Source organism: Erythrolamprus reginae, chromosome 1 (genome assembly GCF_031021105.1).
Source record: "Erythrolamprus reginae isolate rEryReg1 chromosome 1, rEryReg1.hap1, whole genome shotgun sequence".
Classification (NCBI taxonomy): domain Eukaryota; kingdom Metazoa; phylum Chordata; class Lepidosauria; order Squamata; family Dipsadidae; genus Erythrolamprus; species Erythrolamprus reginae.
This window is the reverse complement of record NC_091950.1, coordinates 342,505,575-342,517,291: the sequence shown is the minus strand read 5'-3', so window position 1 is coordinate 342,517,291 and position 11,717 is coordinate 342,505,575. Positions and strand designations below refer to the sequence as shown.

At 42.0% G+C, this 11,717-nt stretch overlaps 1 protein-coding gene across 3 annotated transcripts in view; it reads left to right on the top strand.

Moving 5' to 3' along the window:
• The first annotated feature begins 51 nt into the window (after window positions 1–51).
• The window catches only part of MEMO1 (mediator of cell motility 1), a 29,217-nt gene continuing 17,551 nt past the window's right edge, over window positions 52–11,717 (top strand). The window contains exon 1 of one of the 3 annotated variants that reach the window (XM_070734082.1): window positions 52–519. In XM_070734082.1, coding sequence (XP_070590183.1) covers window positions 459–519 — 61 coding nt within the window. In that variant the 5' untranslated portion in view covers window positions 52–458. The remainder of the gene's footprint in view (window positions 520–11,717) is intronic. The other 2 variants (XR_011557472.1, XR_011557473.1) reach the window with 2 other exon arrangements.

Sequence of the window (11,717 nt, the reverse complement as noted above, 5' to 3'; positions counted from 1 at the left end):
TCCGGCGAACAGGGAAATTCCACTACCCAATCGCCGCGGGACCTTTCGCTTCCCTTTGCCCAATGGAGAGCCACGCTGCTCTAGTTATTATGCCACAGGAGCCGAGTTAGGCCAAACCCGGCGGCTGCCGCCTGCTCTGTGGGTATCGCCCAGGCGGCGGTTGCTGCCTTGGCCTTTGTCCCCCTTTAGACTCTGCCTGCCTCCGCCTCCTTTCCTCACCTCCGCTGTCTGCGAACAGGCCGGCGGCTCCGAGTGCCTCGCTGCGTGCCGCCTTCCACTGCCTTCGCTTCCTACCCCGGGGGTTTCCTCGCAGCAGCAGCAGCGTTTCCCCCTTCCCGGGGGGTTTCCACATCTGCCGGGGGAGGAGGGGGACTTGACTACCGCCGCGGCCGGACACGTCTCCTGCCCACCCCCCCTCCCGATACTCCCCCAACACCATAGGCGGTTCAGGCACCAAGATGTCCAACCGAGCGCTCTGCCGGGAGGCGAGCCACGCCGGCAGCTGGTACACGGCCTCAGGTACGAGCTGGGTCACAAGCCTCCGTGGGTGGGTGGCGGCTGTCCGCTGGCCTTGCTTGGTGGAGCCACATTGAGGGAGCGGCGGGGGTCTATCGGGATGATTGGGGCGACCTTTAGCACCCTTCCGTTCCACTGCTTTGTGCTTTTAAAAAAGCCGAGTCCGTAAATCTAGAAGTGGAAGATTCATGCTGAGTTGAGGGTAAATCGGTGCCCGGGGAGGCATTGAATCCGGGATCTCTTTTCCCCAAAGGCCAATTGCACACACGAAGGATCGGTAAACTTAATCGCGCTGTTGGCGATCCTTCCTTATAATTTGCAACCACCCCGGGGGGGGGGGGGGGCGCAGAGAAGCCGACTGTCAATTCAACCGAAGCACCCTCTCCTAATAAGGCTGCAAACGAGCGTTGGCTGGGGAAGGAAATCCCATTGAATCCGGTAGGGCGCTGCGGAGCGGTGCTTTAATAAAGCCGCCGCGAAATGAACTCCGGTGTGTGTGTGTGTGTGTGTGCTCGATCGCCGTCTAGGAAGAGGCTGAAGAAGACATGGTTGCAAAATCGCCCGACGTTACCCTTGTCCAGGAAAGTCAGGAGGGCCGCCTGTTGCTTCTTGGAGGGGGGAAAGGGGTGATGGTGTAGAATAGCAACAGCGTTTAGACTTATATACCTCTTCGTAGTGCTTTGACAGCCCCCTCTAAGCAGCGATTAACCTGATTTAGTGCGGAAGAGGCTTCCCTCTCCACCCACCCCATGATCGCTGGGGCCCGGTGGGCCTTTGACTGAATCAGCACTTCTCGCCAGGAATGCCGGGACCCTCTTCTAGATTCCCCCTCCCATTAATCGTTCTCTGCCGCCCCCCCCCCACCAACAATGTACTGCCGAGGATCGATTCCCAAGGAATCGACAGATCCCGGAGGAAAAAGATGATCTTAAGGCTGACTCCGGAGATCTTCCCCTACTTCTCTTTATAACGTTCTCCCGTTAGAGGAAGCGGGCAGCACCTTTCAGCCGAAGGTGCCTAGGACAAAGAACCGATGGGAAAGCGATCCTCTGGGGTGGGGGGGTTGGAAGGAAGGGGGGTGCTTCGTGCAGAATCGGAGAACCGATCAAGATTCCCCGAAGCGTGCCTGTGAATGAAAAAGGGGTCATTTAGGGTAAAGCGAGGGAGGGGGCGAATTGCATTGTGGGAACGCAGCAGTTGTACCTCGGGATCTGGCTAGTAGGCTCGGGCTAGTCGGGGTCCTTCCTTACTGTCGTGGGATGGGGCAACAATTTAAAAAAATATCATTTTTAAATGCTGTATTGAAAGGGGATGGAAGATGTCAGTGCGTGCAGGTTTTCAGGTTTCGAAGGGTTATTTTAAAAAAAATTGTGTTTGGTCCTGCATTTGAATTTTTTTGCATCACACAAGTACAGTGAAATTGTAAAGAAGACAGATGCTTTTAAGGGGTGCGTTTAGATGTCCAGTATCCGGTTAAAATAACCAGTTATCAATATTTTTCTTCTCCCTCCCCACCTTTGTTTCTTATACAGTAGTTTCTTGAGAAAACGTGCACAAGAGTGCCCTCTGCAGGATGTAAGATTCACGTTGCCTACAATATAATTTCGTTCTGTATGTGCTCATCAGATATTTCACTTGGCCTAAAAAAATCTCTAGAGAAAGAGAAAGCGGTGAAAGCAACACATACTTACTTCATCTAGCTTGTGAATGTACATTCTCATCTGAAAAATGTGATAAAGGGAATACATCAATTTTTTACAAGCATATAAATAACACATCTGCCTACTTGCTTAGAAATTTAAACAATCTTTCAGTGATAATTTAGTTTTATAGCATGCTTTGCTTTTTTTTTTAGTTTAAAATCTTTGCAAAATAGAATACAGTTTTATTGTTTAGATAGCTGGGAAGATGTGGTTAACTGTGTTTTAGACAAATAATATATCCACCAAACAAAGCATATGTGATTATGGTTTCAGATGTGTGGAAGGTAGGGTTAAAATGCTGTCTCATACCATTTGAAAGCCTAGTTATAAACACAATAAGGCTTCCTTCTAAGCAGAGTTGAAGAAAGGTTGGCTACCAAAACAGCCTTTCTATGTCTGGTACTGTATACAAGTATGGTGCACACTAGTATTCTTATTGCTAACAGTATTCTATCCTGAGATCTGAGGCAGATGATTGGAAAAATTGATGGCTTTTCCAATTATATAGGAGCAATAATTTAAGCTGGTATTGTTGTCACTTCCCAGCTTTTCTTAAATTAAACATTCTTTTTTTTAAAAAAACATGTGAATCATTTCAGTCCTTTCACATATATTTTAATGTACTTACAGTGATGATTCAGCAGAAGTATCCCATATTTGCAAATATTCTAGTTTTCTATTTCTTCATGGGAAGTCATAAGAAAAGACTAATTTTAAACTAATCATATTGGATGATATGTTGATCTAAAGATTATAAAAAGCTTAATCCAACCTCCCATTTGGCTACTACATTTTCACATCCATGTGATATATTGAGCCTTCTTATGTGGATTCACCAACATTAGCATTTCATGAAAGCTCAGCATACCACTTATTAAAAATTAAGAGATAAGGTTGTTGGAGCAAAAAAGCAATGATGGGACTGTTTATGTTTATGGTCTTAAATGGCTAGCTATATCTGCTGCTATTTATATGACATCTTCTACTTTTCTTAGTCATTTGGAGTCATTCTCATGATTTGCCAGTAGCCTCCCCTTTGGCCTTCAATCCTAAAATGAAAAGTAGAGTGCAGTTGAGTAGAAGTATGCCGGTGGAGGAAGAATCCTTTCACAGGCAGATTCTATTCTCATTCACCAGAAATGAAGCTTGCAAGGAAGAAGATTTTAATCTAGAAGGCAGGCTTTAATGCTTTTTTTCATCACCCTTTGTCTTCTAGAGGAATTTTCAAAGGAAATGCTCCTTCAGCTCTACTTGGGAACCAAAATGAGAGAGACTGAGAGAAAGAGCCCAGAGGTTGTTAACAAGCACTCTGCCCACTATAATATACAAAATGCTTCCTGGCTATTCTCTGTAGGTTGATTGATATGAGATTGTAGTTACGTGGCCAAGCTGAACTATTAATGTAGGAGATTGGGAAAGACCTTGATCAGACCTCCAGATGGGCACAACACGGAGATGAGTGGCAATGCTGGCTTCAAGCCTGTGAATATCCCTGCAAGGTTGAAGGTTAGTTCTTGTACCACAGTAAACAAGCCTTGGACAGGGCCATAATGTGGGGAAGTCTATAAACATCCCACCACATATTACAGCAGAAGCACAGAGTGTCAGAAGGCTGAGGCTGATTAAAGATCCCAACAAGTTTCTTGCCAACAGGTCTCTTGCCAACCCAGGATGGCAGGAGAAGGTAACAGAAGATGTTTCCTTGAAACCCTCTTCTGTGACAACTGAGAAGGCACTGAAGAATACCTGTGAGAAACTATAGGAAAGGTTTCTTCTGAGCCTCTTACCTTGTCTAGTATCCAGCTGTGGGTTATGGTGTCTCTTATCTGATCACTTCCTAGATATGATTTCTCTCCCCCCCCCCCTTATTTCCCAAACTCTATCCCAGATACCAGTACAGACACAAAGGTTGCCTGAACCAATCAACAGTCGAAAGCCATTCTTTGGGAAGAAACTATTGGAATAACCAATAAGTATTGATAAGTCTGATTTTGCCTGTAGCCCAATAGAAGAAAGAAAGCAAATACAAGAGATGCTCTGTATCGTCTTTTCATTGCAAAGATCAAATTACCTACTGTGTTCTGGTCAGAAGATATTAGGGTGATATGGCCTCTTAGATTCCAGAATCAATAGCCAACACATTGCCAGGTTAGCACACAACCAAGGTAGACATTTCTCAACTTGATTCCATTACTTTTTAAATGGCCCTACAACTGCAGATATTCAGACACACCTACAACCTCAGCTAACAAAGCAGGTAGATTAAGAGTACCTATTCCAGGAAACATCTACATTGGAGGGTTTTTCCCCCCTATTCTCTTTAAATTACTGAAATAGTGTCTTGAACTGAACCCTGGGTCTCAAAATAAAATATCGAACAATGAAACTTTAAAATAAGGTAATTAACTTTCTAATTTTAATGGCTTTGCCAAAAACGTACCTTATATCCCAACTAGGAACACACACACACAAGTTTCCACAGATTTGTATGCAAAAGCAATCATCTTCACAGCTCTCTTTTTCAGTCTGGTTTTGTCATTGAGGCTATTCATCAAAATGTGAAAATGGGTCCTCTGGGCCATTTAAGAACCCAGTATCTCCACATTTACGGTTACCTAGACAAGCTGCTCATCATAATGTCATCTACAGTAAAAACTCAGGTTGATGTGCTACTGTTCCATTACTTCCTTGTATGAATTTAGCTAAAAGTATGCTGGCACCTTCTAGGTTGATTCTACATCTGCAGTTACAATTAACAAAGAGGGAAGAAAGGTTTTCTTGACTCGGGCATGCAGTTTGCAGACTTAACAACAGTAGTAATGTTAATAAGCATTTTAAGTAGCTTTGGAGTGGAACCCCCTACCTCTAAAAGATATTGCAAAATATGTGTTCATCTCTCAGACACAGATTTGGGGCATCCATAATAACTGACCAACTTGTGAGTAAGGCTGTTGTATATTTTAGATGCATTTTCAGCGACCAAGAAGACCAGCAGTATCTTGTTCACTAGAGGGAGATTTTGATGATCTTACTCTAGTTAGAAAGAGAAGTAGATTAAGAAAGTGGCCTCCAGTATCTAGAACATGCACCTTGCTATACCGTGCTATTATATATTCTTCTGTTTCCATGTGTCCTAATGGTTACATATTTGTTATTACATTAAAATACACAATGAAAGAGAAATTGAAAATAAATTGCTGAAGGAAGGAGTCTTCTCCCATAGGCTAGGAAGAAGTGAAAATTCTGTTTTTTAACTTGAAGAGATGGAGTTAGTCCTTTCTTACTGGATCTGTCTTATGGTGACCTGAAAGATACTTGTAAATTGTAATGTCAATGGATGACTTTAGATAGCACTGTTTGTCTGATTTATAGTGAAAACTATTTATCTTCCTGAACGCTATTCTTTTTACATTTGCTGTAAATGGGAGGCCTCAGATTACATACCACATATTGCCAATGTGGCAAGCCTTGAAGGGACTCAGAATTCCTTGGACTTTTAATGTGAATCTTCTTTGTGGGCAATAATTATTCATTGTGGTTGAAGAGTTTGTTAGGAAACCTCTCACTCACCTCATAATGTCTTTTCTCAGCTTTGTTTTAGTTATGTATATTTTTAGCTATATCTCTATCCACAAGGTAAAGTGAGCTGCAGCTCACAAAAACGTATGTCTTTTAATTGAAATTTTTGGAAAAGGTGCTACTAACTAGACCATTTCTATTTGTTATCAGACCCCTTCTATTTGTTTTTTTCCAATAAGATAAATCTGCATTTCCTAGTTGTTTATAAATGTATATAGTAGGAATAACTAAATCAGAAATGGATCAAACATCTCTCTATGCAGTCAGAATAGAAATTTTTGGATTGTAACTGGAGTTGGAAGGTTTAATGTACAGGCAGAAACACCTACTACATCACTTGAAATAAAAGAAGATTTTTGTTCCTATTAATAAATTCTCATTGTACGTTACAGAATGGGGACAGGGAAAATAGAAAGACAGAACAGAAATGCTGTTTTGGCAAAGTAATAAATATAATTATTAAGTAGTCTGAATTTGATAGGGAAAAGTGATTTAGAGGACATAGAAATATCCACACTGCATTTGTTGGTGTCTTCTTAAATCATATGCAAAGCTTATGTGAGTTAGGATGCAGTTTCCTTAAGGATTTGCTAACAGTTGTAATGTTTGTGCTCAGCGGTGGGCTACGAGCCGGAATGCTAAATTTTGCTCGCCTCCATGGCTTGTAAGTTCTTGCAGGACCAGAGCAATTTTGCTGCTGCACCTGTGGAAGTAGCAAAATCGTGCACGGAGCCGCTGGTAAAACCTCGCCGAAACACGGGCACAATTTTGCTTCCTCCATAGGTGCAGCAGCAAAATCGTGCTGGTCACGCAAAAACTTATGAGCTGCTTGGTGAGCGCAATTTAGCGTTCCGGCTTGTAGCCCACCGCTGTTTGTGCTCTACATATTTGGAATCGTGTTCCTTTTTGAATCCATATTTTTGCACAGTGCTAGAAATAAGTGTGAGTTTTCAGCTGAAGAACAGAAGCTAAGTGTTATAAATTTTGAAAGACCTAAAGATTTTATACGAATACCTCAGATTTACTTTTTCTCTTTCATGCTAGGTCTTGAGTAAACTAAGTGTGAAAATTAGAAAAGAAATATCTAAGAGAATGAAGTTTTCACTCCCTTTCCACAAAACTAAATCAGAGTGCTGATATTTCTTGAGACAAATTATAAGTTTAAACAAATAAAGTAATGCATTTTAAATGATATGGAGATATTCCTATTGTGTCCAAACTTGTATGTATTGCAGAATAAACACATTCCCAAACACACTTTAGGGGAATTGGCAGCAAGATAGAAAACTGAACTGGCTGGATAGACAGGTTTGCTGTGGTCTCGCTTATTCTACAAAAAAACCTGACATGAGCTCAGTGATTACAAAAGAAGTTGTATACGCCAGTCCATTTTGCTGAAGCAAATGCTGATTAAGCACCAAAGTATAAAATGATCTGCAAGCAAATGTTCTTTTGAGAAGAGTTTGGTTACACCTTTGGGACCATCAACTTTATACGCAGATGTTTTTAAAGACTCGAACTTGTATCAGGCACAAATAAGTTTATCCACAATTGGCAGATTCTTTTATTTTTATATATCTGTATCTCCATCTATCTATCTATCTATCTATCTATCTATCTATCTATCTATCTATCTATCTATCTATCTATCTTATACCTACCTACCTACCTACCTAACTACCTAGTATTAAACTGAAAATATTGTAAACAAATAAGATAAAAAATTTCTAAAAGTTCAATATTTGACAATTCAGTGTAAAATTTAAAAATAAGCTGGACATTTTAATGCTTTTTTTGGATGATTAATATGTTAAAATATTGTCTATAGAGTTGTACTGTATTTTGAAAATTTTAAAAGTTATGCCAATTTAATTATTTTCTTTAATTTGACCCTTTTATGTTCTTAACCTTACTTTTTATTTCTCTGAAATGGTGATACTATGAGATGAAGGCCTATGAGGAAAGAAGTTAATTTCAAAGTGTTACATCAAATAGAAATCTGTTGTATTCCTCTTCTCTTCTGATTGTCTGGGTTGTATATTTTCCTCAAATGGGAAAAGTTCAAAAGTTCATCTATTTAAGAAGCATTTTTCTTCTTGTGCTGTTGCTGCTTGCATTTTTTAAATTTGCATTTATCATCTAATATGATGTGCTATTAAGCATTGCATGTATGTGAACCAGTATGTAGAAAAGGAATTAATGCTATGCAAAAGGGAGGGAGGATGGATGGATGGATGGAGGGACGGACGGACGGACAGACAGACAGACAGAAAGCTCAGTGGTTTTACTTGTTTCATTTGCTAAGTTTATATTGACCTAAATTGTAATGAGTTTGTTTCATTTTATCTTATCACATTGAATATACATTATATCCTGTAAAGCATAACATGTGCTTGGGCAAGTTTAGGCAAGTTTAGTTGATTAAGTAAATTTTGATTGAACAAACGGGTTTGACATGAAGTGCAAACAAGTCTAAACAAAAAACAGACATGCCACATTTTAGTTTAGTGCACTGTTTCTAACAGACTACACTTTAGTCTGAGCAGAATCTGGTTTTTATTTTATTTTATTTGTATTCCACCTTTCAATTCTGATGAACAATTAATGCAGCTGTCTATATTAAAATACAAAATCAATATAAGCAATTAAAACCATAAAATTATTACTGTTACTTTTAACATAAATTACAAGTTTTGACAATGAACGTTTGGTGGTATAACTTCTTTTTACAAATGACTAGCAGTGGGGTGGAATGCAACTTCTGACTGAGTACATTGCAAGATTGGGAGTAGCACAAGTCAAGGCTTACTTCTGTTGTCAGAAAAAACCCTCAGATCTTAACATGTAGACAGTCAAATTTATAAATCATTTAAATCTGTCAAGGTTGGTAATTAAATTTGCTTATTAATCTTTCTCTTCACACCATTTATATTGGCTGTCTTGAGGAAACTTTATGTAATATCAGAGTACTGTATTTTCCGGCGTATAAGACGACTTTTTGACCCCTGAAAATCTTTCCCAAAGTGGGGGGTCGTCTTGTACGCCGGATACTGATTCCATAGCACCGTTCCCCGTAGGCTGCGCCTGCGCAGACCAAAATACCGCCCCACGCGCCCTTTTCCATGGGCGCGCAGTCTCCATCCCCCTGCCAGCCCATGGGGGTCGGGGGCGGGTAGGCGCCGACAGTAGAAGGTGCTGCCCCCGCCCGATCCGCTCCCTCGCCTCCTCTTCCGCCGAAAGAAACGCGCCAAGCCTCGCATTGCTCCACCCTGCTTCGTCCTGCCTGTAATCCTCCATTGTGTTTTCGGGGGGGGGGGGGGGGGAGCGGCGGGAAAATCCTGTGCTGGCCAGGAAAGCCGGGTTTGCTTTCCGTGATAGCAGCGTGCCTTTTAAACACGCTGTTTCCTGGACCTCTTTCCTGGGGGGGGGGAGGGGAGTGGCCTCCTCCCCCACCCACCCAGGAAAATGTTGCAAGAAAGCAGCGTGTTTAAAAGACACGCTGCTTTCACGGAAAGCAAACCCGGCTTTCCTGGCCAGCACAGGGCTTTCCCACCGCTTCCCCCCGAAAACACAACGGAGGTCTTCCGGTACCAGCTTGAGCCTCGCGTTGCTTCGCCTGTCATCCTGGACCTCCGTTGTGTTTTCGGGGGGAAGCGGTGGGAAAGCCCTGTGCTGGCCAGGAAAGCCGGGTTTGCTTTCCGTGATAGCAGCGTGCCTTTTAAACACGCTGTTTCCTGGACCTCTTTCCTGGGGGGGGAGGGGAGTGGCCTCCTCCCCCACCCACCCAGGAAAATGTTGCAAGAAAGCAGCGTGTTTAAAAGGCGCGCTGCTTTCACGGAAAGCAAACCCGGCTTTCCTGGCCAGCCCAGGGCTTTCCCACCGCTTCCCCCCGAAAACACAACGGAGGTCCAGGATGACAGGCGAAGCGGGGTGGAGCAATGCGAGGCTCAAGCTGGTACCGGAAGACCTCCGTTGTGTTTTCTGCTGGGGGTGGGGGGCAGGAGGACCTTCATGGCTTTTCCGGGCAGCTGGCTTGAGCCTTGTGCATGTCAGCAAAGCCGGAGACGCGGAGGGAAAGGAAAGAGAGGGAGGGATAGAGGAGAGGAAAGAAGGAGGGAGGGAGGGAGGGAAGGGAGAGAAAAATGAACGAGAGGGAGAGAGAAAGGGAGGAAGAGAGGAAGGAATGAAGAGATAAATATAAAGGGAGAGAGGGAGGGGAAGGAAGGAAAAGAAAAAGAGAAAAAAGTGGAAGGAAGAGAGAAGGAAAGAAAGGGAGAGAGAAAGAGAGAAGACAGGAAGGAAGAGAGAGTGAGAGAGGGAAAAAAAGAAAGAGTGAGAGAGGAGAGAGGAAGGAAGAGAGAGAGTGAGAGAGAGGAAGAAAGCAAGAGAGAGAAAGGAGTGGAAGGAAGAGAGAGGGAGAGAGAAATGATAGAAAAAAGGGGGGAAGAGAAATGAGAAAATGATTGAGGCAGAGAATGACAGGAAAGAGAGAAATAGAGAGAGAAGTGACTCTTGATTTAAAGCATATGGTAAAAGCACTTAAATAATAACAGAGAAAAAAAACCCCAGCCCTCACCTGTTTTTATTAATAGTTATGTTTTTGGATTTGCTGGTTGTTTTAGTTTTAATAGTAATAGAGTTTGGTTTTGTTTTATTATTAATTTATTTTAATAAAAAAGTAGAGATTTTATTTATTTATTTATTTATTTATTTATTTATTTATTTATTTATACTTCTATGCTGCCCAGTCCCAAGGGGACTGCCGCTCAGACACTATACTTTTCCGCCGCTTCTTTCTTCTCCGCCTCGTCTCCGCTACTCCCGCTGCCACCTTTGCTCTCCCCGCCGGGGGTAGTCTTATACGGCGAGTATATCTCAAATTCTATATTTTAACTGGAAAAGTTAGGGGGTCGTCTTATACACCCAGTCGTCTTATACGCCGGAAAATACGGTATTTTCTTTCATAATTATTTTGTGTTAAAATATATAATAGTTTGGTATGCTTCAAATAAAAAAAAAAACACTACTACCCAGTGTTAATCATAACCTAAATGACTCTTCTATGAATAACAAGGTCCGCTAAATATGGATCTCTGTCCTTGTTATTCATAGAAGAGTCATTTAGGTTATGATTAGAAATATATTTACAAAATACATCTAGGAGAATCAAGATGACTTTGTTGGATTTAGATCTTCTAGACCACAACTTCCTTTAATTACTGGCTGCTGACTGTGCTGGCCAATGCATCTAGGCATACATTTGAGAAAAAAATGTTGCATTAAATAAATATTTGAAAAAATGAAATGTTGATGGCATGGAAAAAAACTAACACATTTACCATGATTTTAATTATTAGAGGCAAATTGTCTAAAAAAAGTTTTGCTTTAGTTTACAGTCATGCCTTAAGCAAGACTTAAAACACTGCTCATCATTTTTTAAATAATATCCATATGGTGCATTTTATTTTAATATATTTACCAGTCCTCTTTCAAAATTGAAATTTTAGCAACAAGTTATGGGTATAAAGCAGGGGTGTCAAACTGGATTTCTTTGAGGGCCAGATTAGTATTGTAGGTCTTTGCAGGCTGAAATGGGGCATTGGGGGTGTGCAGGGTGCCCCATTTTTGGCCTGGACAGCCTCCTGCAGCATATTGCTGGCTAAAAGGTCACGGGATTCATTGTCCCCCACCCCCCTTGCCGTTTTCACATGGACAGCCTCTTGCAGTACTCTGCCAGCCAGAATAGGGCACAGGGAGGTGTTTGCCAGAGCCCCATTTTGGCTGCCAGAGGCCCTTTGCTATTTCCAGACCAGCTCCATGGGCCAGATTTAAGCACCCTGTGGACCAAATTCAGCCCATGGGCCTTGCGTTTGACGCACCTGGTATAAAGTAATTATACCAGGGAATATAAAGTGCATT